The sequence below is a fragment of the Talpa europaea genome (genome assembly GCF_964194135.1).
Source record: "Talpa europaea genome assembly, chromosome: 10".
Lineage (NCBI taxonomy): Eukaryota > Metazoa > Chordata > Mammalia > Eulipotyphla > Talpidae > Talpa > Talpa europaea.
The window spans coordinates 76,928,103-76,955,964 of NC_140077.1; the positions used below are offsets into that span (position 1 = coordinate 76,928,103).

Consider the following 27,862-nt stretch of genomic DNA (forward strand, 5'->3'; position numbering starts at 1 on the left):
TATTATTAAGCTCTGTGCTCTTAGTTTCTCATTCCTAAAATTAGTGTGGTAATATGGATTTTATTGGATTGTGAAGTGTAAATGAGATAATGTATATGTAAAACCAGTTTACACAGTATCATGTATAGAAAATATTTAACGAATGTCAGTTGCTGTGATTTTTATGTTTATCATTAGTAATACTAGACTATGTTGAATTGTTGGCTATTATAATTACCCCTGTGTAATCTTTTGGTTTAGACTCAACTCAAGTAGTAAACTTTTTGTGTGCTTTAGGGTGATCGGGTGATTCTTGGTGGAGATAATTATTTTAGATTCAATCATCCAGTAGAAGTCCAGAAAGGCAAACCAACATCTGGTAGAGACACTCTTACGAGTGAGGGTCCAAAAGACTTTGACTTTGCAAAAAATGAATTGCTCATGGCACAGAGATCGCAGTAAGTATTATTGCTGATATGGAAAAGTGAAAATATTTGGGAAAAATCTACAGAGAAAGTTCGTCATATGCTAGTTTTTAGTAGTTAACTCTTAGGATGCTGGTTTCTAGTGATGTAACCTTTATTCTTGGTATCATTCATTCAGTAAATATTTATTGAGCAGATATTATGTATCTGTCTCTGTAGTAGGTACTAGAAATACAAAGAATAACAGGAGGAATTTTTCATCTCAAAGGACTGACAGATCGACAGTAGTGACAGAGTGCATGGCAGAGCCCTGCATTCTGTGAAATTTAATAGGGGTGGGGGAGCTCCTGGCCCCAACCAGGAATCAGTGAAGGTTTCTAAAGAGTGAGACAATATCCCCTGGAACAGAGTCCCAAGAGACAATATTAGAAGTTAACCAGGAGAATGTATCCTTGTTTTTCTTTTCCTCTTTTGACCCAGTTTTAGCTCATGCAATATTGTAGGCTATAAACAGCGTCCTTGTAAACTAAATGGTAGACATAAAATGCTAATGAGTTTGGACTTTATCTTAAAGGATATACATTTATTTATTTATTCATTTAAGAATTTTAAGCAGACATGAATCAGACATGAACAGAATTACATTTTAGATAATACATGACCCAAGTGTGGAAAACAGGTTAGTGGCAGAGCAAGTGACAGGCTGCAAACTCAGTTAAGAGACTTTTTCAGTAAAAAGTGTAGTGTAGTTAGTTGAGTAGGAAAGACATAAGGAAAAAGAATCAGCAAGGCCTGATGATCAAAGAGAATAAAGGGAGGGGAATTAGAAATGATGCACGTGAGCTGAACTAACCCTGCCTTGTTACCTTAAAATGTCTTGCTTTTTTCAAATTGTGGTTTTATTTGTATATATAAATGGTTATATATATCTATATATATCAATAAAGCCCTTGAAGCTTGTTTAACTTATTTATTTTTTTAATATATAAAAAAGCCCTTGAAGTAGAACTCTGTGTGTGTGTGTGTGTGTGTGTGTACATATATAAAATTTACCATTTTTAAGCATGTAGTTCAGGGGCAGTAATTACATACACATTGCTGGGCAACCTTCACCACCACCCACCTCCAGAGTTTTTTGTCCCAAACTGAAACTATACCCACTAATTTGTAACTTCCTGGTCTTGTCTGTCCCCAGCCCTGGTACCCACCAGCCCTCTTTTGTCATTTCAATTCTATTTTTAGTAAAACTGGGAATGGAAATTTCTGTACAGTGCAATTGCTAAAGCATTGATTTTCTTGAGAAAAAAGAAACTTTTAGCTTCCTATAATTATTGCATATTGAAATGTTTTGACTTCACAAAACATCAAATTATTTGTAGATGGTTGAAAATACATGGTACAGTCTCTGCTTTATCAACTTTCATATCATGTGCTTTTTGAGCCACTACAGTATTTTCATAATCTATGACCTGAACATGAATTGAAAGGCATCCACATATAAAATAATTATAACTTATTTTGTGTAGTATTTACTGCAGTAGTCACAAAAACATTTTTTTTTTAACATTTATTTATTTATTTATGCAAGCACTGGGTAGAGTCAGAAGAGCGGGAGGGTGAGAGAATTCACCAGAGCCAGAGTGGGGAACAGAACAGGCAGACTGACAAAATACACTGCTGAGGGGAGCAGTGGGTGTGGCAGGAGAGGTTTGTCGCGCCATGTGGGACCCTTGCCGGCGGCTGGGGATCGAACCGGCACTGCAGAGGCTGCTGGCAACTTCGCAGCCCAGTGCTCAACCGCTGTGCCACCAGGGGAGGACCCACAGTAACATTTTTATTTAACTTATTTTTCTTAAGCATTAGAAAAATATGTTTACTTAAATATCTGTAATAGTAACAAGTTAGAAATTAACAGATTTTCATTCTTTTATATTCTAAAGCTAATAAAACTTAAGAAAGAAAACTATTGACAAGTTTTGAGGTTTAAAGTTTTGTTTAATGGAAAACATTTTAATATGATTAAGTATTATGGTATGGAGAGAATTCATAACAGTGTATCCTGTAAATGTTTTTGCTACTTCTTAGACTTGAAGCAGAAATAAAAGAGGCCCAGTTGAAAGCAAAAGAAGAAATGATGCAAGGAATCCAAATTGCAAAAGAAATGGCTCAGCAAGAGCTTTCTTCTCAAAAAGCTGCATATGAAAGCAAAATAAAAGCCCTTGAAGCAGAATTGGTAAAAGACAGAATTGTTTTTTTCTTTCTCTGCTAGTGCACCCCAAGTGATATGTTGACTGCAAACTGATTTTATCTCTGGAAGGGATCTGAAGGAGTATCCAAGATTAAAGAGTCAGAGCCTCAGTGAGCCGTAGCTTTCTTTGTTTACTTTAGGAGGCAGACTGGGAGTAGACAAAAGGCTGCTGCAAGAAGAAAAGTAGGTGAACTTCTGTCTTCTGCCACTTGAGCCAGGACTCTGTCCATGGGTTTCTGGCCATCTTACCTTCCCAGAACCCATTTTAGAGGAGAGTGCTCTGAGAGGCTTGACCAGTGATGCTTATTTTTAGGTGGATTACTGAAGTTGATGAGGTGGAAAAGCTATAGTGAATCTTTTCTACTAGTCAGTTTTCTGTGCCTTGATTAAAGAAAGGGATTTGGTACATTTTTGGTATTATTTTTGAAAAACTACTTTGTACTTTTGCTCTAATTATTTTTATTGTTTTTTAAAGAAAGAAGAGTCTCAGAGGAAGAAAGTGCAAGAGATAAATAACCAAAAGGCTAATCACAAAATCGAGGAGTTAGAAATGACAAAACAACGGCTTGAACAGGAAATATATGTCAACAAAAAGCGATTAGAAATGGAGGCTTTGGCAACCAAACAGGTAATTGTGTTTGGCCAATTTACTCTGTTCTGAGGAAAAGCTGGATTTTTCAAAAAGAATTTATGATGCCTTGACGGGAAATGGCCAGGTCTAGGTCTCCAGATGAGAAGGGCTCTTCTTGCCTGGAAGCTTATGTCCTGGTACTGCTCGCATCTGCTTGTATGTCCCACAGATAATTTGAAACTGACAGCTATTCTTTCGCTAGATCTGTTCCAGTCTTCTTTTTATTTATCAAGTACTATTTTGTGATAAGTCATGTCAAATAATGTAAGGAAGTGAAATAGGCACATACAAGAAAGACATACCTCTTATACTGGGCCACCTCTTGATGACAGAAGAAAGCATTATCTGCCCACAGAAAGTGCAGCAAACAGACTGCTTAGCTAAGTAACTGCTAGGAGAACTCAACAGTGGGACACCCGTTACCTTTGTCTTATGAGCTCAGGCATTGAGAACAGAAGCATCTTTTGTGGCCTGACTCATTAAGCAAGTTCACAAGACTGAAGTATAAAACTGGCATGTTGGTATATTAATATTTGTATATGCCTTTCTGCCAACCTTTCTGACCAATCTTTCTATGTTGATGTTTCTTAAAATGTGCTACCTAGCACCATCAAAATTACCTGATAGAAAAACAGATTCTTAGGTATGTAGATTCCTGAAATACTGAAACAGAAAACATTCTTCTGGCCAGGTGTAGGGCCCAGAATCTTGTTTTAATCAGTCCTGCAGGGGATTCTGCTGAGCACTAGTTTGAGAACCACTGTTTTAATCTCTGCTTTGGTCGCTTATATCTTAAAATTTTACTCTCAAAAGGCAATTTTATTTCTTTTTCTCCAATTTTCTTTTTTTATTTCTTTTTTCTCCATGCTGTGCATGGGGGTGGAAAAATGCAAATAATTGCAAGGTATTTGATACTGTAACATGGTGATAATACATATACAAGCCTGCTCTAGGGCACAATGGCTAGTGGGCCACCTGAGAGTTTTAGGAGAAAAACATAGACCTGAAACAATTATTATTAGTGGGTTATTACGAGGCTTATTTGTGTCGAATGAGGTATTTTGGTGGCCTTTAAATTAAATTATTTAGTCAACAAATGTTCCTGAATGTGGGCTTTTTTTTTTTTTTTTGAGCAGTTTTTCCCTTTTTCTTTTGTAAAGATTTTCATGTTTCCTCTCAGTGGAAAGAAAAGGATTAATCTGCCATCATAAACTCTTAATGACTTTGTTGTTGGGGAAGCCATAAAGATATTTTATAATCATTTCTTAAAAGCCCTTAATGCATAATAAAACATGTTAAACATGTACAGTTAAAAATACATGTACTGCAAAATGAGACAATTGTAGTGTGTTATCATTATCAGTTTTGTTTTATAACTTCTCTCTTTACATACTTCATGTTTGGGTCTATATGAATGAACATCAATTAGGCTTTAGAAGACCACAGCATTCGCCATGCAAGAATTCTGGAAGCTTTAGAGACTGAGAAACAAAAAATTGCCAAGGAAGTACAAATTCTACAGCAAAATCAGAATAATAGGGATAAAACTTTTGCAAGTGAGTATATGATGATTTAGCAGGAATTTTCTAAAGTTATGTAAGTTATTTCATCTAATTACCAAACTATTAATGTTTGTTGCCTTAGTGTTTACCATATTTCATTCTAGATGAAATACCATATTTCATTCTATTTCATTTTGACTTTTTTGGAGCTACAGAAATTTGTATGAATGATTGTTTTTAGAATATTAAGTTTGTAGAATATTTAGTTATATAAACAAATAATAAAAATCTCTAAATACTATTTTACTGTGTAACAGCTTTTAAAAATATCTTATTCTGATCCTAAATTCTTATGTGATAACTAGGTTGTGCTTAATCATTGGGTACTACATTTTCCTACTCACTTGGACATGGTTTTTTATATTTCTGCATGTCTATGTAGAACAGAGCATGTTTTTGTTTGTTTTTTAAAAAGATTTATTTATTTATTTATACAAGAACCGGAGTACAGGCCAGATGCATAGAAGGGTGAGAGAATTCACCAGAGACAGAGATGGGAACAGAACAGGCAGACTGACGAAATACACTGCTGAGGGGAGCAGCGGGTGCGACAGGAGAGGTCTGCCACACCATGTGGGACCCTCGCCGGCTGGCTGAGATCGAACCAGTGCTGCAGAGGCTGTGGACAGCTTCACAGCTCTGCTCTCAACCGCCTGTACCACCAGGGGAGGCCCCACAGCATGTTTTTAATGTCAACATTTTTTCGTTATGGAAAATTTCAAACAAACTATAAATGTAGCCAAATTACTACAAATAAATCCTGATGTACTTATCATCTAATGTCAGTCATCAATCAGTATATGTTCAGTCTTATTTCAGTTATGCTGGATCCCACCTGGACTATTTTGAAGCTCATAGTCTCAGATATCATATTTGCAAAATATTCCAGGTATTTTATATTTGATCTGTAAATACTTCTTTAAACTAGACAAGAACTCCTTTCTCTGTTATGCTTTTAATCCTGACCATATCACCATACCTAAATCATTAATAATTTCTTATATTCATTTAATATCTAGTTCATATTAAAATTGCCTGAATTATTTTGAAGAAAATTTATTTCCTTTTCTTATCATGCAAGTTAGAACTTCCAGTAGTAATTTAACAGGAATGGTGGGAACAAACATCCTTGCCATCTTCCCAGTCTCGGGAGGAAAGCATTCAGATTTTCCCATAAAATGATTTTTGGCAACAGTTCCTCACATTGAGGATGTTTGCTCATTTTTCTAAAATTCTTAAATCCTGAATTAATGCTGAATTTTTTCAAATGCCTTCTGCATTAGTGATATGCTATTTTTTTTCTCCTTCAGTCTGTTAATGGATTACATTGATCAATTTTAAAAATTAGGAAAAGAGTAGGAAAAAAGATAATTGTTAAAGATATTTGATAGAAAAGCATTGTTTTTGGCATTTGCTCTCCTGTAAAAACTCTATTCTCTTGAGATCAGTCTCAGTTTGCTCCCATTCCCCTGTAGGAGAATGACCTCATTTTATATGAAGAATATTTTATTTCACCAAAGGGGGTCAAAGCATAGTTAGGAAGTTTACTCAAATATGACCCTTACCTTTTGCAATAGCTAGTTAAAACTATTCATTTAAAATTAATCCTGGGCCTCCCTGATGGCGCAGGTGGTTGAGCACAGAGCTGTGAAGCTGTCCGCAGCCTCTGCAGTGCCGGTTTGATCCCTGCTGGCCTCGGAGCAACCCACATGGCAAGGCAGACCTCTCCTGCCTCGACCATTGCTCCCCTCAGCAGTTATTTCATCAGTCTCCCTGTTCTGTTCCCTGCTCTGTCTCTAGTGAATCCTCTCACCCTCCCGCACATCTGGCCTGTATCCCGGTTCTTGTATAAATAAAATAAATCTTTAAAAAAATAAAATTAATCCTTTCTTTCCCCAGAAGTTGTTCTGTCTAGTGATATATGTTAGTGTTTATATATATATATATATATATATATATTCTGAATCTTTGTGCTTTCTTTTAGTTCAGCCAAACTGGAGTTCCATGAAACTCTCAATGATGATTCAGGAAGCCAATGCCATCAGCAACAAATTTAAAAAATATTATGTTTTCAGCAGGTGAGTGTTAATAATACAGATTGTAGAGTAATTTTGTTTTAAACTAGTTAACCTTCACATAGATTAATTTTTTAAATTTAGTTTCTCTAAAGACATGGTATTCTACTTTCTTGCCTATCTACGAAAGAGCAGGTATCAGACTCCCCAGTGACACCCTTAACACTTTTATGTAAGTTAGTTTTGTATAGTATATACTGGACATGAATATTACTATTATAAAAACACTTAACCATGGAAAGATTTAATTATGAAATCTAATTCTGAAATCTAATTCAGAAAACTTTGTATGAATAGGTATGTATGTTTCAGAATAACTGTTTCTCTTTCATTTTTCTGTCAGACATGATTTATCAGAGAAAGGAAGTTCTGGCATATCTATTCGGGTTCGTAACCAACAACTAGGAATCTCAACTTTCTGGAGTTTCGAAAAGTTTGAATCTAAGCTAGCAGCAATGAAAGAACTTTACGAGGTTTGGAATATTATTAAAATCTCTACACACTTTTTAAAAGTTACTTAACTGAGTAAGTTACATTAACTTCTCTTAACTGAGAAGTTAAGAAAATTTGGCAAATGAAAGACTATATTACCCAAACTAACCTACATTAATAACTGTGTATATTTACTTCTGCAGGTAAAGCAATTTTATTGGCTTATTTTAATATAGTTAAAACTGTAACCTGGAAGTTTAGTACTGAATTTATTCAGTTATAATTGTGTTTTTAGAAGTTTCCATTCAAGCTTCAAGGAAGACGACATTTGATAGACATAAAGCAGTTTGCATCATGTGAAATTTTTTCTGTACCTTAAAAAGATGCGTTTTTATGTTTGTTTTTTTTTATTGCTATGTTTTTGGGTGTTTTCAATTATTTGCTGTTTTTAATAATGTCAACTAACAATATCTGTGCACATAATAAATTTTAATCTTATTTTCTAATGGAACCAAAAATAATGAAGTTTTATTGTGCTTTGCCTGCTGACAAATTATTTGCCAAAAATAATGCTGTTTATTAATGTTATCAGTTTGTTTTAATTTTATTTTAAAACTAGTGAATCTGAAAACTTGATTCTTTTTTAAAGTACTTGTTTTCTATCCTTTGAAGAGTCTGGCAAGTGATTGTTAACTTTTTTGAGGGCTTTATTTTGTTGCACAAACATTTTAAATTTTGCATATTTGAATCTATTACTCTGGAGATCTTACTGGAACATTGCCCAATTCTCTGCATTAAAAAAGAAAATTTTAAGTATTTACATCTTTAGTCAAACAGGATTTATTATGGTGTTTTGTGAGAGAGGTGAATGTAAAGTAAATTTTTCTCCATATTATTGTCCCTAAATTAGTAAATAGTTGCAGCTTGTATTAATTATTGCTACTGTTTGTCAAAATACCACCTTTAAATATTGTTACTCTATATGAAATCATATCCTGTACTAATTAGATAATATGTAGATATGTAAAAACTTACAGGATGCTGCCACATTAGCATAAATGCTTGAATTCTTAAGTGGAAAAATGAAAATAAATAGTTAGCTTAGGAAAATAAACAAAGGAAAGCAATAATAATAATTAAAAATAAAAATAATAATGAATTAGAGATTAATAAACCCAACCTCTGATTCTTTGAAATGATGAATATGTGATTTTAGGATTGAGAAATGGCATTAAATAGAGATAACACAAAAGCTTTTTAATCTTATGTTACATATAAAATTTTATAAAATTTTAATCTTATGTTACATATAAAATTTGAAAATTTTCTAGGAAGTAAACGTTCTGTAGAAAGAGATAAATTATGAAATTTGACTTAAAAGATGAATAACCATTCAAAAATTGAAAAGTTTATCAATGAAATAGTCTCAAAAAAAATTAGAAAAAATAAGGTGCTGTTCCCAGTCGTTTTTTTATGGGTAAACTCTTTTAAACCTCCGAAGAGTAGATAATTCTTTCCCCATTTAAACTATTCTAGAACAGGACCTTCCTGGTGGCACAAGGGGTTATGTTGCAGCACTATGAAACTATCCACAGGTACTGCAGCATGAGTTTGATCCCTGGCCAGGGAGCTATCCATATGGCACAGCAGACCTCTCCTGGCTCGCCCAATGCTCCCCTCAGCGGTGTGTTTCGGTCAATCTGCCTGTTCTCTTTCCCACTCTGTCTCTGGTGAATACTTTCACCCCCTACATCTCTGGCCTGTACTCCAGTTTGTATGCATAAATAAATAAATCTTTTTTTTTTAAAAAAAAACTATTTCTGGAGCATAGCAAAAAATATTGTCAGTTCTTTTTATTATTATTTTAATTTTATATATTTTAATATCATTTTTCATTTTTGGACAATGTATGCATTTTCATCTTGGTTATAGTCCCCATACAATTCCCACCCCCCCCCTTCTTTTGATTGTACTCCCTTTCCCCCCTCCCCCCCATAGTGTATCTCTGGTTTGTAGTTACTTGTTGATTTTGATTTTTACTTTATTATAGTTAGTCTTTTTCCTGGTCCCTTATTTAGGTTTTCTAAATTCCTGCTATGAGTGAGACCATCTGTTATTTTTCTTTTTCTTTCTGGCTTATTTCTCTGAGCCTGATCCCGTCCAGCTCCATCCATGTTGCTGCAAATTGCATGAGTATATGTTTTTTGATTGCTGAATAATATTCCATTGTGTATATGTACCACGTCTTCTTGATCCAGTCATCTATTTGGGCATTTGGATTGTTTCCATAGCTTAGCTATTGTAAATAGTGCTGCTATAAACATAGGGGTGCTGGTGCCCTTTTGAATTAATGTTTCTGTGTCCTTTGGGTAAATACCTAGGAGTGGAATTGCTGGATCATATCGAAACTCCATCTTTAGCAGGTTGAGGAATTTCCACACAGCTTTCCATAGTGGTTGGACCAGTTTGCACTCCCACCAGCAGTGCAGGAGAGTTCCTTTTTCTCCACATCCTCACAACATTTGTTGTTGCTAGTTTTTTTTTAATATGTGCCATTCTCACTGGTGTCAAATAGTATCTCATTGTAGTTTTGATTTGCATTTCCCTGATTACAAGTGGCGTTGAACATTTTTTCATATGCCTGTTGGCCATTTGCATTTCCTCTTCAGAGAAGTTTCTTTTTAGCTCTTCTGCCCATTTTTCTTTTTTTTAAGATTTATCCATTTATGCATACAAGAGCTGGGGTACAGGCCAGAGATGCAGGGGATGAGAGGATTCACCTGAGACAGGGTAGGCAACAGAACAGGAAGACTGAGTGAAATACATTGCTGAGAGGAGCAGCAGGTGAGACAGGAGAGGTCTGCTGTGCTGTGTGGGTTGCTCCCTGGCCAGCTGGGGAATCGAACTTGTGCTTCAGAGGCTTCGGATTGCTTCATAGTGTGGTGCTTAACCCCTTGTGCCACCAGGGAGGCCCACTTCTGCCCATTTTTTGACTGGATTATTTACTTTGTTTTTGTTGAGGCTCATCAGCTCTTTGCTAATTTTTGTGATCAGTCCTTTATCATTAGTGTTGTGTGCACAGACACACAAACCAATGGAACCGAATAGAAAATCCAGAAATAAACCCACAGATTTATGGTCAACTAATCATTAACAAAAGAGCGAAGAATATGCAATGGAGCAAAGAAAGTTTGTGCAATAAATGGTGCTGGGAAAACTGGGTTACTACATGCAAAAGAATGAAGCTTGACTACTACCTCACACCATGCACAAAAAACAACTCAAAATGGATTAAAGAACTGTACATAAGACCTGAAACCATAAAATATGTAGAAGGAAATAGAGGCAAAACACTACGTGACATGCACATCAAAGACATCTTTACAGACACATCACCCAAAGCAGTGATAGTGAAGGCAAAGATAAACAGCTGGGACTACATCAAATTAAAGAGCTTCTGTACAGCAAAAGAGACAGCAATCAAAACAAAGAGACACCCCACTGATTGGGAGAAAATTTTTGCACACAATACTAATAATAAAGGACTGATTTTTTTTTTAAAGATTTATTTTATTTATACAAGAACTGGGGTACAGGCCAGAGCTCAGGAGGGTGAGAAAATCCACCAGAGAGAGAGTGGGGAGCAGAACAGGCAAATGGACCAAAAACTTTGCTGAGGGGAGCAGTGGGCGAGACAGGAGAGGTCTTGCCATGTGGGTATCTCCCTACCCAGCTGGGAATCGAACCCGAAGCTGCTGACAGTTTCACAGTGCTGTGCTCAACCCACCGTGCCACTGGGGAGGCCCATGTCAGTTCTCTTTTGGTGCTGAAATAACTGATGTAACACAAAACAAACTCACAAAGACTGAAAAGATTACTCAAGAGAATTGTAAACCAATCTTAATATGAACAGAACTATAAAAACCATGAATGAAATATTAGTAAATCAAACCCAAAATATGAAGACTACTTTAAAGGTTAATTCCAAGAATGTAGGGTGTGTTCATAACAGAAAATCCAAAAAGATTGAAAGGAATCAGACCAAAACACTGACAGTGCTTATCTCTAAATGATGAGTGTGTAGTGTCTTATATTTTATTCTTTGTGTTTATTTGTATTTATCATTCCCAAACTTCTACAATGAATGTGAATTAGTTATATAATTAGAACTGCAAAAATATTGGTGAGTTACCCTTATTATCACCTTCCTACTTTCAACTCTTCATTGCACTGTTCTTTGATTATTTTTCCATATAAGTATTCTATTTCTCTACATAGTATTTTGTAGAAATTTAATTGGCTTTGCTTTAAATATTTAAATTAAAATATAGGTGATTATCATGATCAATATATTCAACCAGGAAGTGATTGATTCTTAATATTGTCATTATTTTTTATGTCTCTCCAGAAGGTTTTATTCTTTTTTCTTTACTATGTCTCCTAAATACCCACTTTATTACTTCTGAATTATTTAATGATTTCTGTTGCTTTTATTGGTAGATCTCTTTTAATATAACTCCTAGCATCATGTGATTGATTTCTTATTTTATTAGGGATGTGATTATTTCATATAACCTAGAGTTCATTTTATGTTTCAAATGTAGCATAGTAAGCATATTTCTTAGTTGCTAAGCATTTTTTTAAATAAATTTTATTTTTATATTCCCCATACAATTGCAAACCCCTTATATGACCCCAATCCCTCCCCTCCCCGCCTCCCACCCCCCATAGAGTGTCTCTGGTTCATAGTTTTTTGTTGATTTTGATTTTCACTTTCTTATAGTTATTCATTTTCCTGGTCCCTTATTTAAGTTTTCTAGATTCCTGCTATGAGTGAGACCATCCGGTATTTTTCTTTTTCTTTCTGGCTTATTTTGCTGGTTGCTAAGCATTTTTAATCCATAGTTAATAGCAATTGTATATTTTGTTTTTCTTAGAGTAATAATAGTAGTAAGAGTGAAGATGTCTTTTGTGATCCTGAAGATGAATGGGAACCTGACATTACAAATACTCCAATTTCTTCATTTTCTAGAAGGAGGTAAAGACATATTAGTTATTGGTTTTCTTGTTCTGGGTATACATATATATCATTTCCTTATTTTAAAAGAACTGTCCATTGTCATGATGGATATGTCTATGAAGGGAACCCAGTAATATAAGAGAAATAGTATGTTAGTGATCAAATTACAGCACTTAGAGCATTAAATTGTTTGTCAGTCAGTTAGAATAGGAACAAATACTGTTTAGTGTTTCACCATTTAAGTCTTAAGAGAAACTTAGAGGAGCATAAATCTAATTTCCTATAAACACGAACAGTGTTTATAACTTTTAAATTACCCTTTCTCAAGAACTTGGCATAGTCTATGATATTTTATTGTAAGTTATAGAATTTTAAATGCAGTCAAGTTAGTATGAGCACCACAGAAGGATAAATCATGATGACAGAGAACTTCTATATATGACAAATGTTGCTTATTAACTACAAACATAAAAGGCTTTCACAGTGAATAGATGCTTTTCAAGGAAATACTAGTCCTGCTTAGACCTCTGATGCTTCGATTATAGAAAGGCAAAATGGCATAACAGAAAGGCCTTAGTCTTGGAAACAATTTAGCTTCTCAGTTTGGTTTTTAAACAAATACTTCTTTTTAAATAAATATTTATTAGTTTGGTTCTTAAACAAGACTACTGTCTGCCATGTCCTGAGAATACAAAGATGAATAAAAAATAACTCCCTGTCCTCAAGGACCAGGAACTGAGGAAACTAGAGGCAGTTGATAAAGACCTGAATTAAGGTCAGGTCGAAGGACAGGGGAGCAGAGTCGGGCTTTATATGTAATCAAGAGGCAGAATCAGCAGGACTAGGCTGCTAGTGGTAGGGTTGTGGGTGATGAAAGATGAAGGATGAATCCTGGTTTTCATTTGGACAACTGACTGGAGGAAAGTGGAGGGTAAGATGAATTTAATTTGAACATGATGGGTTTGAGGTTCCCAGGGGACATACAGATATAGTACTTTGATGGAGGATTTTGGGAAACTTCAGGACATGAGGGTCCATGCCATTCATGCAACAGAAGCGTTATCATTATCCAGAACATTTATGAGTGCTTGCTAGGCATTATCTCATTTAGTACTTACCACAAAATGTGAAGCTGGTGCTGTAGGTACCCCCATTTTACAGATGAAGAAACTGAGGATTTAAAGAGGTTAAGTAACTTGTACAAAGTCACAAAACTGATAAGGGAAGAGTGGCATTCAAATCTAGGTTTGAGTGACTGCATAGTCCCTGATATTTTTGATTGCTAAACCATAGGCCTCTCTGTGGCATGTGAAAGGATGGTAACTTTTTCTGGTGAAATAGTTTATTTTAAACACCGTTGCCTTTGACTGCAGCTCAGAATCCTTTTGGGTTTCCAAACCTTTTTGGGCCTCTCTTATTTTTGACTATTCTTATTTTAAACTCATTTATAAAATCTCTGAGAAATGAGACAATTTTATGGTGACACTTTCCTATTACTTCTGCATTAATTGCTGTATGCTAACTGTTATGCTGCAGAAGGAAATAGCCAACGCATAACGATCTGGACATTTATGTTAAGTGTGTGCACATAGTAGCTGTGTACTTCAAGCTGAGAGAAATACAGAGCATGTTCTTTAAACAGATTCTGAGTTCCTTGCATATAGGGAGCATCTTCACAGCCCCTATAATGTAGTATAATAAAAAACAGTCACTAGCTCACATCAGAGTCCTGGGTTCTCATCTGTGCTCCGTGTGACCATGGGCAGGAACATTACATCTTTAGACTTCAGATTTCTCATCTATAAAATGGATGCAGTAGTATAGACCACTCTACCAAACTTATCATTAATGTGAGTGAGATCACAGAAAAGGCAGCTGCTTCTGCTGCTACTTCGATGACCACTATGAGCCTGATGAAAATGATGTTGCATGTTTGTGATATGGATTAGAAATAAACTATATCAAGTCCCTACTATAGCGACTGGATGTTCAGTAAATGACAACTCTTGTTTTTATTAGAAGTTTAATATATTAATATATATTGACAATAATATATACTGACTAAAATTAAGAGGATATATATAATTTCTGAACTAATACCAATAAACAGATAATGATATCTTCAGATGTTTGTCTTGAGAACTGCAAAATAGAGTTGGACTCTGGCACTACAATGTAGCGCTACATATGGCCCAAGTGTGGAACTAGATGGAGTGCTTGGATGCTTAAACCAACCTAGAGTAATACAAGCCTCCCAAAATTCAAACCGGAACTACGGATTCATCAGAGAGTGATTTATAAATCTCTTTGGATTTGAGAATGAATGGTTGCTTCTTCTTTTTTATTATAAACAAATACAAACTTTATGTACTTAGAATTATGGAATACAATATGAGCATTTGTAATAAATTGAACATTCAAAATTTAGCCTCATAAAAGTTGATTATCTACATCTTATTTCTCATTAACTTTTAGGGGAATGGTGAATCAACAGAAATTCAATCAAGTCTTCTCAATATTTTCTAAATTTTGAAATTAGGTGTTTTCATTTGGCAGAGATGTTTTTGAGAACTTCTATAATTGAAAGTATAATTTTTTTTGGAAAATGAATTGCTCTTGGTCAGAGACCTTGTATATGAAGTTTCAGCCTTGTGAGAATGTTTATGACAGAATTGCAAACTCTATGAATGGCTGCAGGTAACGGAAACACTGACAGATCCTTAATTATGGAACTGCTAGTGGGCAATGATCTGCCACCGTTGTTCTGCAATAAAATAGACTGGTATGGCTGCCTGTAAATTTCAATATGTACTGTTGACAGTTAAAAGTAAAATTTCTCCCAAAGTTAAGTAAAAATTCTTTGAAAGGAATGTGGCAAGTTTCTCCTTTATTTGAGTTTAAACATTGTTTATCTAGAATAGGGTGGAAAGACTAAGTTTTCCTAGTTTAGACTTATTGTGACAGTGTACGCTGTCCTTTTACTCCAATTATAAAAAACTTGTCACCTACGAGAACTGATATTTTCTCTCCCTATTATCAGTCATATTTCTGTGTTTTTCTTGTAGGAATTCCTGGAGAAATTTGGACTATTACAGATAGAATGCTTTCTTTTAACCATCCTTTCAGCAAATGGTTTTCTGTAAATAGCCAGCAGGAATAGACTGTTCTGTTAGGAAAAGAATCCCTTGGATTTTGCTCTAGGTCACAGCTCAAGAAGTTTACAGGGTCTTGAGTTGGAGTTATAGAAAATTGATAGATGAATGACAGTTGGGAACTGGCTGCTGGTTTCCACAGAAGCAGTTATGGAGAAAATAACAGCCATACAGCCAATCACACTCAAGGCAGAGGTTTGACTATGTCAGTGGGCTGAAGAAAAAGCAAAAGAGTGATTGAAGAGAGAATTTCCTACACATGTGCTCTGCTACACTTTACAGGGATTATGCTTTTCACACTATAGAAATATTTACTTAGATGCTTATTTACCTAGATCCTTTCCCTGTTCAAAATCCCTTCCAGGGTGAAATCCAAGCTTCCTTTATTGGCAACCACTCTCAGCCTCCAGCTGGTCCTGGCACCTCTGCCTCAGACCTTACCTCTCACTCCTGTCCTGGCCTGGGCTCCTTTTGAGCCTCCTTAGGGTCTTTGCTTGCAGTGCTTTTTTTCTTCCTGGGGCACCCCGCTTCCTCCCCATTCACCTGACTCCTCCTGTTCTGCAGGGCCACTTCCCCTGGAAGCCCTCTGCCGCCTTGGGCCAGGCCAAGTTCTTCACCTGAGTCACCACAGTGCTCCATGTGCTCTTAACACTTATCACTTTATCGTAATTATTTGCTTAATTTCTTGCCTTACTTTTGGACCTTAAGCTCGGTGAGTTCAGGAACCACGTTTGCTGCAGCATCCAGAGCCTACAGATAGTCACCCTCATGAGTACTTACTCACTCTGTGCTTAGAACAATACCTGTAAATTGTAAATTTCTTGCTCAATGAGCCACATGAACTTAATCAACTCTTGATAAAAATGTTTCCTTGAAACATGCATGCCATATCTATTTTCCCTAGAAAATTGAAAATGTTCTCAGTGATATTGCTTAATATAGCATATAACTACTCATCTTATGGATTTACCTTTTTTAGGAGCAGGAGTTTGATGAAAAATAGAAGAGTTTCTGGTTGTTTACATGACATACAAGTCCACCCAATTCAAAATTTGCATTCTTCTCATTCATCAGGTAATTTTTCATCAAATTTCTTGTTACTGAGAAAAGCATCAAGTGCTGTCCCTACCACCACCTGGTTTCATGTTCTTGTGCAAACCATTTTATTTCTACAAGCTTCCATTTTCTTTGTTAAATGAGGGGAATGGACTGGGTAGCCACTTCCAGTTCTAAAATTTTGACTGCCATTTATTTCAAACACTTTTAATAGAGAGGCTAATACAAATATGGAAGACATGAGAATGTGTCCAAAAATGGATTTTAGAATATTATTTTCTTATTAAGTAAAAAAAGCAAAGTGGAAAAGTTTATATATATCCTGGAGAACAGGAGGAGTCAGGCAAATGGGGAGGAAGCAGGGTGCCCCGGGAAGAAAGAAAAGTTGATTAATATCCTCTCATTTCTGTAAAGGAGAGAAGAAAAGAAGATACAGACATGGATGTTTATAAAAGAATATTTCTGAAGAAACTAGCCCATCAGTTGTAGGAACATTCCCATTTGTGAGAGTGTTGGTATGAAAAGAAAGAGCCAGAAAACTAATCTTGTATATTGAGAGTCGTCATACTCCTATGTCAGCATTCTAGGATAAAGTTATTTCCAGAGGTTCTAAACAAGTTCTTTGAAGTTTTCCCACTTACTTCTGGTTTGGATAGTGCTTAGAAAATTATGCTGAGTCTGTCTTCCAGAGATGATATATTAACTATAAACAGTCATTGATTTTATCCTATTTTGATCATGGTCTATCCAGAGAAGGAACTGCTCTAGAGATACTGAGACATTTCTTCTATCATTGCTTGCTTTTCCAGTTTGTGAATGTATTAAACTTATTTATATGATGATATTGATATTTACTATATATTAATTTCTGTATCTGCCATTATTTTTACCAATTCACATTTCCTTAGGTGTTACCAAAAAGTAAGTAAATAAGGAGTTTAAGATTAAGGCAGTGATTACATAGGATTTTTTTGTTTTATTTTGTTTTTAATTTTATTTATGTGTTTTTACATCTTTGTTCATTTTTGTACAATGTTCGATTTCTCCTCTCAGGTTTGTCCCCATGAAATTCCCACCACCAAGACACCTGTGAACCATCACCACATACTCTTGTGCTCTTCCCTCCTGTTTTGAGCTCTCTCTCTCTTCCTCGCTGAGTGTCTCCCATTCATACTTTGCCTGCAGTTTTGTCATTTTTTTTCACATGGAATATTTGGATTCTCTGTCATCTGTATTGCAGTTGAGCAGCTACTGACCCATGATCGATGCCGCTGAGAGGTTAATTGATTCCTTTATGGAATAGATTTGTCTTTGGCATATAGGCATCAGGATGTCTTAAACGAAGGGTAGATTACTTCTAATTTATAGAACAACGATTGCATAATATGCTTACATTTATATATTTGTTTGAAAGTATTATGCCTGAAAATTAAGACTTAAATGGCTATTTTCTATCCATGTAGGTTTAACGGAGAAATCAAGCACCATTTCCTCAAATTCAGCAGAATCATTTCTTCCTGGAATTTGCAAAGAATTGATTTGTTCATCATTAGACTTTCTTGGACAGAGTTATGATGAAGAAAGAACCACAGCAGACAGCCTGATTAGTAATTTTCTTAAAATTTATAATGGGCTATTTTCCATTAACAAAGCTTATGAAGAGCAAGATGAGGAAAGTCAAGAGAACTGTAAGCAACCTCACTGCTTTTATTAACTCATGTGGATGATGATTTTTTGCACATTGCTTTTTGTTTTGAATGACTACTTGTCCCATGTGACATGCATTTTCTGACCAGGTTAACATGTTTTAATGGTAATCAAGCATGAGTTCTTTGTTTGGAGATTATTTCTTCCAATAATTTTCCTTCTTCTTTCAAAGTGCTCTCATCTGATCGAGCAACCCAGTCGCTTATTCTCCAGGTCACATGTGCTTTTGGGCACCTTACGGTGCTACTCAAGCACTGGCTGAGTGACATCCCACCTGCAAGCAGCACAGCGAGACTTGAAGATGAATTAAGACAGGAAGTGACAAAACTAGGAAGCTACTTACAGTTATTTTTGCAGGTGAGTTGGTTTGCTGGTTCTCATTTGCAGAATTCGTCTGTTCACAAAACATTTATTGATTTTCTACTGCCTGCATCTTCCCCAAAATCAGATATGTAGGATTTTCATAATTGATTTCTGTTTTGAAATTCAGAGACTAAGGCTTGAGATAATTGATTAACTGAACCAAGACCTTCTATAGCTTTCTATGTGCCAGCTATTACAAATATTATCTCATTCGGCCTCCCTAGTGGTGCAAGTGATTGAGACATAACCTATGAGGCTGTCCTGCAGTCACTGCAGCATGAGTTTGATCCCCTGCCAGGGAGCCACCACATGGTGCAGCAGACTTCTTCTGACTCGCCCACTGCTCCCCTCAGCAGTGTATTTCCAATCAATCTGCCTGTTCTGTTCCCCAGTCTGTCTCTGGTGAATCCTCTCACCCCCCACACCTCTGGCCTGTACCCCAGTTCTTGTATGAATAAATAAATAAATCTTTTTAAAAAAAAAACAAATATTATCTCATTTAAATTTCATCACAACCCCAGAAGTGGGTACTGTTAGCATCACCAGTTGACGGGCGAGGAATTGGAGGCACAGGGAGGATATCCAGTGTTGCGTAAGTGGTAGAGTTGGGATTGAACCCAGGTGGTCTTGGGCCCAGAGTTCATGCCATGCTGACTGGGGGGAGGGTTGCTGGGAAGACAGGCAGTGTTTATGGTTATGGACTGGGTTTCAACTTGTGCTGACTTACTTAGAGACAAGCAAAGTTTGTTTTCTTTTTTCCTGTTAGCCTATGTCAGGTAAGATTAGGCTTGGCTATGAGGAAGAAGCAAGATAAAAGCATATTTTCTGTCACATAAGATCTGGTGTCTGCTCCACAAAGTCCTTGGGATTCGTGCTCCTCCCAGGGCATCCGTCTGCTCTGCCTGAAGCATGAGCCTTCACAGTCCTCCACAGGCCTCCACGGTGGGGAGCTTCACAGTCCTCCACGGTGGGGAGCTTCACAGTCCTCCACGGTGGGGAGCTTGTCTGAGCTCAGTGCAGGATGGAGGATATGACAACGAAGTAAATGGCCTTCTTTTTTTTTTTTTTTTTAAAGATTTCTTTATTTATGCATACATAAATATGGGGTACAGGCTGGGGTACAGGCCAGAGGTACGGGGGTGAGAGGATTCACCAGAGACAGAGTGGGGAACAGAACAGGCAGGCTGACCAAAGTACACTGCTGAGGGGAGCAGTGGGCGAGACAGGTGAGGTCTGCTGTGCCATATGGGTTACTCCCCAGCCGGCCGGGGATCGAACTCATGCTGCAGAGGCTGCAGATTGCTTCATAATGTGATGCTTAACCCCTTGCGCCACCAGGGAGACCCAAATGTGCCTTCTTTTAAGGGAAGTTTCTGCAAACTGCTTTATGACATTTTCATTTATGCGTCTTTGGCCAGTACTTCATCATATAACCACATCTAGCCACAAGTATGACTAGGAAATGTATTTTTTATTCTGCGCAGCCATGTGCCAAGCGAAAATCAAGAATTCTGTTACTATAGAAGAAATGGGGAATTGTTGTTGGAAAATATCAAGTTGTTTGCCATGTTGGCTGACTCCTCTGTTAAGACTTCCTTGAATCTATGAGGGAACAGTTATGAAAATGCCAAGAGGGATAGGTTTTACTTTTACAAATGGATACTTAGACTGTTGAACAAATGTTCTAGAATATTTGGCCAAATCTGTTTATAGTGTCCACCAAGAGAAATCCCATATTCTTTTATTGAGTAGAAGTTTAGTTGTATCCGATGCTTCCTGAGCGGGCTATTTTCTTTCTGGGATTTGGATATTTAGCTCTTTTTGACTAATCTAGTCAAATTGAAATCAGATGTTTATTTTTACATGTCTATTACTCCCCTCTGGGAGGTCTTTCTGGTTTCCCTAAGACTTGTGCAGGCGTGTCTCCTGTTTCTTCTCTGATAACCCTGCACCTGACCCATTATGCCTCTTAATACACCATGTTACCTACAGACCTCTCCACCTCTATGGACAGTAAGTACTGGCCCAAGTGGAGGGAATGTAGGTATCTTACAGGGACTCATGGTATGATAGCTGCTCAGTTAGCTACTTGTTATTGAATAAATTGAGTTCACTTTGGATGATGCTTCTCTTCAGATACTGATAGTGAGGGTATTGAATGACTATATGACAGAGGTGGACTGTACACATGTGTGGATGAAGTAATAGATGAAGGAGACACTGATAACAAAGAGCCATGGGATTGAAGGGAGGGAAATGGAAAGGAAATGGCCAGAGAGCGCAGGTAGGGAACCAAAATCTGGCAATCTGACTTTGGCTCCAGCCTAGAAAAGGAAGCTCCTTTGAAGGGTGGTCTGTGGTAGAAATGAGAGTGAGATACACTTGAGTGGCTGTCAGATTTTAGTATGGGAACAATTGAAAGCCCAAAACCCACACTATTGGCTTTTGAAAATCGAGTATCTGACCTCTGCTAAATTAGTTATATGCCCTTAGACAAATCGCTTAACCATTGGAGTCTCTTGTTTTCTTACCTGGGAAATTTAAATAGCCAGGCGTGGCCGACAGGGTTGCTGTGAAGATCAGATGACCTGATGTTCTAAGAAAGCACCTGTTAGAGTAACTACCATGTAGTTTCTTTACTGCGTTTCATTCTTTAGGAAGGACACTTTGAACTGAGAGGTTACTGCCTTTGCTGGATGGGACATGTTTTATAGAAGATATCAAGGATGGAGAGAACAGGTGACTTGGAGGGCAAGTCAGACCGAGCTTGCATGAAGCTGGCAAAACTGGATTTAGTGCCTACATTTTCTGCTTAAGTATGTTTTAAGAATCCTTACTTGGTGGCAATACAGTTAGCATATTGCAGAAAGCAGGCCAAGAGAGGTATTCTGGAGTCACTATAGTGGGCAGGTAGTGGAGAAAAGCTCAGGATACCTCCTCTTAGGCATGCGTCCTCTGGTGCAACCTTTGTTTAAAGGGATTTGCCACTTCTCTCCCCTCTCCCCTTCCTTCCTCTCTCCTTTTCTTTCTCCTGTGATAAAAAACTATGTCTTTAAGAGTGCAGAAAGCTGAGTGACACATTGCAGCCTTCAACAAGCAGAGCTCAACTCAGTTTTAGCTTCTATCCCATAACTCCTTTTTAAACAAAGTTCAGCTTCATCAAGGCCTAAGCCTCTCTGGGCTAAGCAAGATCTCATTCCCCTTGCCCAAACACAGGTGGGGTGTCCTGTTGCTGAAAAGGATGCTGCCTCCTTCAGAGCAGTCCTCTTTCTGGTCCAGGGTACTTGCTTTTGGACTTAACCCAGGCAGCCCTGAGCCAGCTTCTAAAAATGCACTGTGCTCGATCACCAGTCATGTTTTCCTATTTTTGTTTTGGTATAAAGTCATTGCCTTCATTTATAAAACTGTTATAAATTTCTACCATATAAAATATTAAAAAGGAAAACATTTCCGATGTTTATATCATTTCTTGAGCTACAATGTGAGGAAAGTGTATTTCTGTTTATGAAGGGAAGGGACTGAAAGGTGAGGCAGCATGTTTATATTCTGGAGCCTTCCTGAAGGTGTGAAGTTGTGATGTTTTTATAAGTCAATGTTAAGTAATTGTTTTTAAATACTTAATAAAATAATCCTTTTCCTCTAGACGAGAAAGTAAAACATACCTTTATTAACCCTCTGTCAGGTGTCTGTTGAACAGGAAAAGTTCAAAGGTAAAAGAGTCACCAAGTTGTCCTTCTCTTGGCATTCCCGTGTCCATTCTGCCTACTTGCTTGTTGGCGTATAAGGTCTTGGAGGGTAGAGACTCTCCCTCAGTTATGTCCTCGCCATTTGTAGCTATAAAATTGCACATTCTCTTGTTCCGACGGAGACTCACGAGGCTTAGTCACTATGACAATGAATGTGAAATGGGTTTTCTTTCAATAACTTTTCTTGTCCTTTCTTCACCTTCCTTCACAACCTCATGTACTGGTCCATTTTTATGTTACAGGGATGCTGTTCTGAGATACCATCAATGGTAAAGGAGGCTCAAATGAAAGTTATCCAGATTGTACGACAAGCTGTGAGATGCGTGGGGCAGCTGGCAGCCCTTACAGGGAGCAGGCTGTGTGATCCGGGGAACAGTGACAGTGGCGCTGGTGTCCAGGTAATTTAACAACATGAGTTTTGAAAGATTCTGCTAAGAGTATCACTATTTTTAAAAAGCTCAGTCTTTTCATAGTTTATAAATAAGATTTAAAACTGTTTGCTCTAAATATGTAAAATGTGCTGGATAATTTTGGAATCTTCATTTTGGAATTTTGGTTCGACCACAGCTACCTACTAAGGAAGCCTTTGCTCGGCCAATGAACACGGGAAGAACTGTGTAATCATAGAAAATCAATTCACGGCTGTAATTCACGCCATTGAAAACATGGTATCAGAATGTTATTCTGTTCTCGCAACACAGTTTCTGCTTAAGCTCACAGACATTCTCTACCACATGTTACATGTGTAATGCTAAATAACAGATTTGCCAATTTTCTTTCCTTGTAGACTTAGTTCTTATTCCAGCTTTTGTTGAATTTAATAAGCTTGAGATGTATTATAGTCCTAAAATAAGCAGAAGACATAACTTAATTATTTGATCTTTTTTAATATAAAATCTAATTCTACAACTTAATGCTTAAAAACATTTTCTAGGAGGATTTTGTGGATGCTATTTATGATGGTGTAGGCTTAGGAATGAAGATTCTATTAGATTCTGGAATAAGAAAAGCCAAAGAACTTCAGCATGAACTTTTAAAGCAGTCTACCCAAAATGAGGTAAGAGAAATAAAAGGGTGTTCTACATAGCACCATGCAAACTACAAAGCTGATTCTGAACAGTAGTTTAACTTGAAAGAATTAGATATTTATAACATTTATATTTTAATTTGTGTTGAATTTTTCTTATTGAAAAGACTGATACTGTGTTATGGTGATTTTACTCTTGACTTGTTAAAATGTCTGTCATAGTTAATACTTTGCTAGACCCTGTCCCAGCCATCATCAGTGAGAATTCAGTCTGGATGAACTGCTAGGCAGAGTGGAGAGTGGCAGTGACATCTAGTGTTCACTGTTTGTCTTTTTCTACCTTATCTTTGTTTAGGTCTGTACTGATCCACTTCAGAATGGAAATGACCATTTATTGATCTAATATCTTGAAATCAGTATTTTGCCAGGGACATTCACATAAGTTACTTTTCTTAGTGTATACAACCAGTGAAGATATAGAACCAGTGACAATTTGAGTGATTAGGCCTAAGTCAGAGCCTCCTCTCCATCTCTTCCAGCTAATTAACACTAAAGGCCAAAATCAATGCAGTCTTAGAGGTGGTGCAGGAGGACAGGCTGGGTTTTGACATTGGAAGATGAGCATTGACATCTGTCACTTTCCAGCAATCACGGAACAAGTTACTGAGAGTGCTGAGCCTGTTTCTTCATCTGTCACATGTACTAATACCTGTGTTACAGGTTGTCAGCTACTTGTTTCTTAAATAAGTAATCTCCTGGTAAGACTTACTCGGTGCTTTCCACAAGGCAATAGTAAGCCTCCTGCAAAGAAGCAATTGCTCTCATGCCGGGAGTTTCACGAGCTGCAGCCCCAGCTCTGACGCCCAGAACCAGGATTTTATATTCTACCTGCCTGACTCCAGAACTCAGTGTATTCTGTAAATAAGATCACAAATCATTGTTCATGCAATGAACAGCAAACTTGTAGAAATTAGTAGTGATAGAAAAGTTTGGGTTTTTTAGAATGTTACTTTTTTTAAAATGTAATAAAATCATGTACATAAAAATACTGATAAGAACCTACAGAGGGCCTCCCCGGTGGCGCAGCAGTTGAGCGCTGGGTTGCAAAGCTGCCCGCAGCCTCTGCAGCATCGGTTCTATCCCCGGCTGCTCCCCGGCCACCGGAGGAGGGTCCCACATGGCGCGCAGACCTCTCCTGCCGCCCGCTGCTCCCCTCAGCAGTGTACTTCGGTCCTTCTGCCTGCTCTGCTCCCCGCTCTGGCTCTGGTGAATTCTCTCACCCCCAGCGCTTCTGACTGTACCCAGTGCTTGCATAAATAAATAAATAAATAAATAAATAAATAAATAAATAAATAAATCTTTAAAAAAAAAAAAAAGAACCTACGGAAGACACAAAATATCAGAAGACATAGAAAATAGGCTCAAAATAAGGCACTAGGGTTACAATTTTAAAGCTATGGTTGGGGGAAGCAGGGGTTGGGGTAGGGTAAGGAATTTGAATGTTCTTTTGTTTTTGCCATAGTTGTTTTACCCCATAGAGGCGATTTGAATTAGACCTGGGGAAGAACTGCCTGGGTGAAGCCAATTAAATACTTAAACAGAACCCCCTGGCAGAAATGAAGAGAGAAAGCACTGTAGGGGGCAGCATTGAGCAGTGTGAAAGTAATTAGAGTTTAGCTTGGGAAGTCTTAGGAGCTAGGACCCCAGGTCTGTTTCCTTATCTGAAAAATGAATAGGGCTGTAATTGAGAATCAAATAATAAAGTATATGTAAATGACACAAGTCAGACAGAGAAAGACAAATACTTTCTGATCTCGTTCATATGTGGAGTCTAAAAAACCCCTGAACTCATCGAAACAGAGAATAGCTTGATGGTTGCAAAGGGGAAGGGGAAGGAATGGGTAAAGTGCTCAAAAGTGCAAACTTCCAGTTATGAGATGAATAAGTCCTGGGATGTCATGTCCAAGATGATGACTATAGTTTACAGTGCAGTATTATACACCTGAAAGCTGCTAAGACACTAGATCTTCTCATCACAAGGGAAAAAAATATTGTTAAGTATGTGAGATGATGGATGTTAACTTACAGTGATCATGTCATGTGGCAAATCATGTTGCCTACCTTAAGCTAATACAATGTGATATGACAATTATACCTCAATGAAGCTGGAAAAGATGCATGTGTAAAGTTCTTAGAGCATAATTTTGCTTGGTATACTAATTATCTCACCACCTTCCAAGGGAAGTTTTGGAAATCTTATTCCTACAAATATGTAAATATAGGATAAAAGCTAGCATAACGAGCTTCAAAGGGTATCTGCATTTCATGTAGAAATCAAGGTGTAATTTATTTTGAAAGAAATTTCACTTATATAAGGTAACTAAATTCTACTTATTTAGCTATAGTTGCTAGTAAATTGCTATCCTGGAAATAGAGTTCCAGTCTTCTGAATTCTAGACTACAACCTTTTAACCTATCTGATTCCATAAACTTCTAAGAGTTTTATACTGCTAAATAATTATTTATATACTAAAATATTTTAACATCCTCTGTAGGTTACCAAGCAGATGAAAGCTCATGCCGGGGGATTGGTTCGATCTCTTGAAAACCTCTTTGCTGAATGGAAGACAGTAAGAGAGTCTGATTTTGTTTGTGTGTTTTACCATCTCATTTGGTTTGAGTACATAATTTATTTTCAGTTTTTGTCCTTAGCCAGATAACTCCTTAGTGCACATTTAGTTGAAGCATGTGTGAAGTTCTCCAGCTACTTCCTCTTAAATGTTATGACTTGCTAGTTTTAGGCATGGTTAAGATGTTATATAGAAGTTGATTAATTAAAATATTTTATGTGTTTCTTCTTGCTTTTGCTGGAATAGTCATTATAGGCTAAAAAATTGTGTTTAATAATTAATCTGCTCAGATTTTAAAATACAGATGAATTAGACAAATTATTCTCATGACAGGTAAATAGTAAAATATAAACTAATATATAATCACTGTGTTAAAAAGGAGCAGATTTCTATGGCTTGAAAAGTTTTATTTAAATAAAAATAAGTGGAGAATATAAAGCTGAACTCTTAAAATTAAATAAATTGATCTTTGATATTGGATAATAACTGGTACAGTTGGTTCATTTAATTCTCATGTAGTAGGTTGGTTGAACTTTGGTTTAAAACTGGTGAAAAGTCTCTCATTCTTTGACCAGTAAATTGTTAATATTATAGCTTGGGTTTGTTTGTAAAAGCAGTTATATCCTGGTGAGGGAATTAAACTCATTCTCTTGTTGAATATAAAATTCTGGTAATTAAAATCATTTTTTTTAATTAAAATCATATTGACTAAGACTTACCGCCAAATATCCTATTTTTTTTTTAAATATTAACTTTATTTACACAGAAAAGTTTCAAAACTGAAGAAGAAAATCCTGGATACCATGATTTGAAGAAAATAGCCAATCTTGCTCCAGAATTCTTGAAGTTAAAACATTGCTTACAGCAAACTATTCAAGTTATTATTTCTGCACTGAGAGGTATACACTTCAAATGAAATTTGTAATTAATGAGAATTTCATAATTTAAGGACTTTCACATCTTTTTGAGTCATGTCATGATGTAAAGCCTAATTAAAGTTGTTTCATTGTCATTATTGACAATATAGAAACTTGTGTCATTGAATTCCCACTTAATATATATAAATACTTCTTCTTAAATAATTAGATCCTAAGAAATTAGGTGCTAGCAGATAAGTTGAGACTTAAGCAGTTTAGAATTGTCTTGATAGGGTCAATTTGACCTAAAAGCTATCTAGAGTCATATAACAGTAATAAACACCCGAGGAAACATGAAAAGGTTATTTAACTGTTTCTTCTCCTTTCACAGGGTGCCGCAGTGACGTCAGTCTTCTCAAGAATTGTGTGGAAAGTATCTGCACCCTGGCCAGGGATGTTGGACATGACTCTGGTGTGCGCTCTCCTTCTCTTGACAGCTGTGACCACAGGGAACTAGAATCTCTAGCCAAGTCTCTCCTCTTATGTTTTGAATCTGAAGAAAGACCCAATTCGTTGACACCTTGGGAAACCAGTGATCAAAATAGCAGCGGAGGAGGATACCCCCCACCTAGCTCAAGCAGGACCGACTCCAGCAGGAACAGAGGTGTGCCGAAGCGTGTCTATGAGCTGCATGGCTCATCCCAAGCGGGCTTGGAGGAATTCATGCCACGGAGCATTCAGTGGGTGTGACCGCCGATGCGTAGGCACTGGAACAGTGACTAGGCCCTTTCCCTTCTCAGGAGCATATATAAAGCAAGAAAAGTATACACATTGCCAGGAAGTCCACGTCTGTGGCGGTCAACTGTGGAGTACGAACAACGTAAGCATTATGGGATGCTGATGTCAAGATGCCTGGACGTGCCCTCAGAAGTGTCTCCGCACACAGTTCCAC

General features: G+C 36.9%; 1 protein-coding gene across 1 annotated transcript in view; it reads left to right on the top strand.

Annotated features, from left to right (window-relative positions):
- The window catches only part of KIF14 (kinesin family member 14), a gene marked incomplete at both ends in the record, with an annotated part of 49,428 nt that extends 21,768 nt beyond the window's left edge, over nucleotides 1-27,660 (top strand). Inside the window, 15 exons of the mRNA XM_084245399.1 lie at nucleotides 277-437; nucleotides 2,490-2,637; nucleotides 3,128-3,280; nucleotides 4,713-4,839; nucleotides 6,830-6,923; nucleotides 7,264-7,393; nucleotides 12,290-12,390; nucleotides 16,504-16,598; nucleotides 18,044-18,268; nucleotides 18,460-18,644; nucleotides 22,639-22,794; nucleotides 23,331-23,453; nucleotides 25,979-26,053; nucleotides 26,820-26,952; nucleotides 27,302-27,660. Coding sequence (XP_084101525.1) covers nucleotides 277-437; nucleotides 2,490-2,637; nucleotides 3,128-3,280; nucleotides 4,713-4,839; nucleotides 6,830-6,923; nucleotides 7,264-7,393; nucleotides 12,290-12,390; nucleotides 16,504-16,598; nucleotides 18,044-18,268; nucleotides 18,460-18,644; nucleotides 22,639-22,794; nucleotides 23,331-23,453; nucleotides 25,979-26,053; nucleotides 26,820-26,952; nucleotides 27,302-27,660 — 2,265 coding nt within the window. The remainder of the gene's footprint in view (nucleotides 1-276; nucleotides 438-2,489; nucleotides 2,638-3,127; nucleotides 3,281-4,712; nucleotides 4,840-6,829; nucleotides 6,924-7,263; nucleotides 7,394-12,289; nucleotides 12,391-16,503; nucleotides 16,599-18,043; nucleotides 18,269-18,459; nucleotides 18,645-22,638; nucleotides 22,795-23,330; nucleotides 23,454-25,978; nucleotides 26,054-26,819; nucleotides 26,953-27,301) is intronic.
- Between the last annotated feature and the right edge of the window lie 202 nt (nucleotides 27,661-27,862).